The sequence below is a fragment of the Uloborus diversus genome, chromosome 3 (assembly GCF_026930045.1).
Source record: "Uloborus diversus isolate 005 chromosome 3, Udiv.v.3.1, whole genome shotgun sequence".
NCBI classification, from domain to species: domain Eukaryota; kingdom Metazoa; phylum Arthropoda; class Arachnida; order Araneae; family Uloboridae; genus Uloborus; species Uloborus diversus.
In genome coordinates this window covers 190,889,515-190,894,731 of record NC_072733.1, presented here as the reverse complement: position 1 = coordinate 190,894,731, position 5,217 = coordinate 190,889,515, and the positions used below count along the sequence as shown (strand labels likewise).

Sequence of the window (5,217 nt, the reverse complement as noted above, 5' to 3'; positions counted from 1 at the left end):
TTGCTGGTGAGTTTCAGTTTCCCTTTCCGGAGATTTACTATCTGTTGACAAATGGGGAAACGATAATGTGGCACTCCCGATAGCTGCTAGTAACGAGATACCACAAATGGTAAATGATGGCAAAGTAACACACTTAACTTCGTTATCTCTAACCATTTGCGCATCCCAACAGAAAAGAGAGGTGAATTTGCTGCTGCCAACCATTTCTTCGTACTTCCTCCTACTTTCAAAATTAAGAGACAGGTCCCCAGACTTTATCTTTTGGAAAGGTATACTATTTCTTTTCGCGTAACATATTGGATGCCAAGCAGTATCGTTCTTGTATAGTATCTAAGCTAAAAACGTTCGACTTCCACGAACTTCTAATAAGTCACAGTATGTATTTTTTAGAGCTTATAACATAAATTTTCATCATTGATCTAGTAATGAATTTTCAACATCATTTACATTTATACAAACGTAACTTTTTCGTTAGTGAATAAAGATTCGTTTGTGTAGAACAGCGGTTCTCAACTGTTTTAAGGCTATTACCCAAAAAGGGTGTAATATATTAGCAGTTACCCCTTCCTCCCCTAAAAAAAATCAGTCTAAAAACTTAAATATTGCATTTATTTTCTTTAAACTACAAACATTTTTAAATAAATAATTTTTATCATTAAAAAGAAGATCCCTGTTTTTAGTAATTTGCTTTTAAATCAAGAAGGTGTCAATGTGCCATTTGATATGGTTAAGTTATCACAATTTTTTTTTACTAATTGTTATTTCACCCAATGTACGTAAGTCGAAATAAAAGTTTGCAGCTTTTTTTTTAATAAATCATTATTGATAACCGATTAGGTAGTTAAATTTGATACACATGTTTTTTAAATAATTTTGTTTTGTGACCGAACAATGACTCAATCTTTGTACTTATTTTTACACCTCGAAAAATTCAATCCCTTTGGGGATTATTACCCCAAGAATGAGAACAACAGGTGTAGAAAGTGCAGCACTGCGGACGGATTCTGCAATAAAGCGTGATTTCTGTTTCACTAAGAGAAAAATAATCAATGCCGATATGGACTCAGTTATTTTGTAATGCAACAACGTTTAGAGTAAAAAATCCTAAAATTTCATTTAAACTGAATTAGAAAATTGTTACCCCCCCCACGCAGTTCATCAATTTTTAATTTTAAGAAAATGAAAATAAAATGATTTGCAATTATTTATATATTTTAATTCTTAATTGAAATACGATCATTAGTAGTTACTTATTTATCTTGCTGTCCATGATGTGGTTCGGCTCGCATTTGCAGTCTAAGATTCTAAAACCTCCAAATCATTATTAAAACAATACCTTTCTTTTCAAGAAAGGAGCATTTAAGTCAAATATCTACAAGTCGAATTTAACCTTATAAAATCATGTAAAGAAATTTAATCTTGTAAAAATTTTAGTTATCTTATAAACTTAAGTCATGACACTTTTGCTCTTACGAAACACTTAAATAACGATGAAGATTTCAGTCAGAGATGAAATTGCAGACATGAGTTTTTTTTTTTTTTTTTTTTTTTTTTTGTATCAGTACAATGAACATTCAGTTTAATTCAAGGAGTTATATGTAAGCCCTTATATTTTTTATATCCTTGGATAAGTTTGCTAGTAGAACTCCAAACAACTATGCCATTCGTGTACCAACTATACTATGTAAAGAGATCTGTCTGTTGGAAAAATATCATTTACCCCTCAGGAAATAATAGGACATGCAGTGAACAGCAAAAGAGTAGATAAAACTGTGCACCGGAGAGATGGCTGATGAACTGGAAGTGGAAACAGACGACTTTATTTTGCATTAGTTAGGATCAGCGAAAACGCGAAGGAAGTAAAGTTTTTACTACTCCTTCGTTTTGCTGATCGCACACCGTTAAAAATTCAGGAAACTCTTATGGTAAATATTACTGTAAAATGGAATGTTTACAGTAATGAAAAAAAAAAAAAACAGTGAAGTGTACCGGAAAAAAGAAAACGGTTGCAGCGCGAATTGATATACCACGCGACTTACAGCGCGAAGCAGCTAATACCAAACGTCTCCTCACTCGTTGTCTCCCAACTGGTGTGGTGGTCAGCAAAGCCGCCTTCCAATACGAAGATCCTGAGTTCAAACCTGCTGCTCGCATGTTGCGTTTATTCAACCGTAAAATTTTACAGTAAAATAGGATTTTAGGGTAAGAGTTATTGGCAACATGGAGACCAGCAGTAACTTTTGCCGTAAAATGTCAGGTTTATTTTAACAGTGTACATACTACAAGTGTTCTGTTTTAGCATCCAGTTCATCTGTCATCTCTCTGTGGCACAATTATACTAAACTACTTTTTTGTATCTGTTAGAATCAACATGAATTAACCTTAAAGTTGAAAAAATTCATGAAGTGAATAAATGCAGTAGTTTTGTAAGCTAGTGCTCTTGATTTCAAAAGAGGTATTTTCAAAATACAGCATATACTTATGATAAACAGTTTGAAAAGATAGTTATCTCACAAATTTTTATTTAAAAATTCTATTTCTTTATTGCTTTCATTGTTTTTAATCAGGCCAACTTTAGGTGTATCATTGCAAGTATGCATATACATGCAATTTGTTAATTCCTGAAGCTTGAAGTAATTTCCAAACATCCGACATATTAGCTTGCTTCAAATTGTTTTTTGATTTCATTTCAAAATTGAAGCACGGCGGAATTTTTTCCCTAACGCCCCAAGTGAGACAAGCTACGTACGCATCAAGGTACACTGCCAATTGCTTAAAGTAGACTTATTCTCTTTTGGCAAAAAACTTATTTGTGACTTAATTGTTTAAAAAACAAAGAAATTCACCCTTTGTTTTCAACATGACAACTTTTTTCAGAACTTCTACTTATTTTAAATACATTTTCAGACAATTGCTGTTATTTTGTGTCCCGAAAAGTCAAGTTTTTAAAAGTTTGACTAAACGCCTTTTGGAAACAAGCTCGTCAACTTGAGACTGAATTTGTTGTATCAAGGTTATGACATTCAGATTTTAAAATGAACAAAGGCTGCTATTAGAGATCTTAATTTACATGGTCTAAATTTAGAAGGCCGAAGTGTAAAAAAAAACATTCAGCGTGTTTTTTATTATCTATTTAAGAAAATAGACGCACGTTCCCGAATGCACTTAATACGAAGATTCAACACCATTCACGGAAGATAAATCGTCAAATAATTTAACCGATGCATGTCACTTACATTACATCTTTTTGATTACTGTTCTTATCTTTAGTTCATTTTCTAACTTCTTAGACAAAAAGTTGCTGCGTGCCCGTAAAAGTGCCTACACGTTAAAGCATATTTGGGTACGAATGTTAGTGCAATCAAACTTAAGCTTGAGTGGGACAGTTTTGCACACACAAGCAGCAGCGATTTTAGGGGCGGGGGGCAGGATGCCAGTGCCCCCCAAAAGGATGAATTAATTTTTCTATTTTATTCATTACTTTTTAATTGACTTCTCCTTTGCATTTTTAATAAAAATAGTTAAAAAGATCACGAAAAACATACAGCATATTTTGAGTAAAAGCATTTTTGTTTACTAAAGAAGTAATACTGGAGTCAGAGGCCTAGAGTGACAGAACACATTTAACTCACTGGTTTCGAATTCAAGGGAACGTATTGTCACGACATTCGCACATTCTTCTCTTTCTCCCCTCCCCCCTATTGTTCCTTGGTCGAATCAATAATTAACCTTAAAAAAAAAATGTGTAGGCGCACCTAAAAGAGTCATTTTGATCCAGGAACCTATTTGTGAGATAATCGATTTCTTTTTCAGCTTATAAAAAAACGCAAAATAAAAGAAATCATTGGGTAGTTCTTGAAAAATCCATGATTATTAATGGAAACTACATGTCGCATCAATATGTTATATCAACGGTATCATGGCTTTAAAAATAAATCAGCCACTGCTTTGAAATTCACACAGAAATAGTTTCTGAGTTCTTCAATTCAACTTATATGTTATGAAGCTATGATTTTCTTAATCAAATAATATTTTATGGTTAAAATATAAATTAATTTATAAAAATTCAAATGAGGTATGGGTTTATTTAATAACCTTGCCCACGTGTTAAAATCATAATGACAATGTTCCTAATTAAAACTGCTCATTGCATAGCATCTCAGTGAGTTAATATTGAGTTTAGTATTTAATTGGTTCGAAACATTAAAGATGTTTTCCATCCACATTCAGTGCAGCATAATATTCATGTACTTAGAAGCAGATTTATTGATCTAACGGAACATTTAAAAATAAAGTCATGAAAACTATGTTTTGAAACATTGAATGTGTGTGTGGGGGGGGCTTTCTATTCAATTTCCCGGTCCCCTTCCAAAAGATTTTTCTGTATCCCCCCCTCCCTGTTGTACACTAGAGAGCTTTTTGAGAAAAATCATCCTTTACGCGCTCAAACTTGCATGTACTAGTAGTCAGTGGTCAGTGGCGCAGAGAAGAGGAGTTTTTTTTTGGGGGGGGGGAGTAAAAACACCCTCCCCCAGAGCCATTGGTTTTAATATAAAGGCAACTTCTAATACAGTAGTTTATGCATATGAAAGGGCTGTTTTGATTTTTAAAAAAAAAACCTTCGGAAGGTATTTTTACATTAAAAATCCATTTCAGAAGATATTTTTGATCAAAAAACCCCTCCAGAAGGTATTTTTGATCATAAAAAACCCCTCCAAAAAAAATTTCCACAAAAAAAAAAAAACCCTCCAGAAGGTATTTTTGATCAAAAAACCCCTACAGAAGGTATTTCTGGCTGCGAAGTAGTATGCTTCTGTGAATACCCAAAGCAGGGGCGGATCTAGAGGGGGACCATGGGGGCCATGGCCCCTCCCAAAGCCTTGTGATTGCAGGAATTTTTTTAAGGAAAAAAAAAGAAAAAAATGTTATGAGAAGATAACAAAATTTAACACATGTATTTTACTGAAAAAGAAGTATAGGCCTTAATTGGGAGATAAATTATATCCCTATCCTCAAAATTATTTATCAAATCTTTTATTTCCAAAATTTTTCTCCATCTTTTACATCATTTCCTGATTCTAACTACAAACACTTGGACGATCTCTAAATGCTGCGGTTCTCGGAGTATACCTATTGTTCACAAGACCAAAGAGAGCCTAAATTTTTGTTTTTATGACTTTAATTTCGAAACTAGGGAGAGAACCTCCCTTTCCCATG

General features: G+C 33.3%; 1 protein-coding gene across 1 annotated transcript in view; it reads right to left on the bottom strand.

Moving 5' to 3' along the window:
• Nucleotides 1–4,226: 4,226 nt before the first annotated feature.
• Nucleotides 4,227–5,217, bottom strand: part of LOC129219102 (guided entry of tail-anchored proteins factor 1-like) — a 27,774-nt gene continuing 26,783 nt past the window's right edge. Inside the window, exon 5 of the mRNA XM_054853422.1 lies at nucleotides 4,227–4,271. Within this exon, the coding sequence (XP_054709397.1) occupies nucleotides 4,227–4,271 (45 nt within the window). The remainder of the gene's footprint in view (nucleotides 4,272–5,217) is intronic.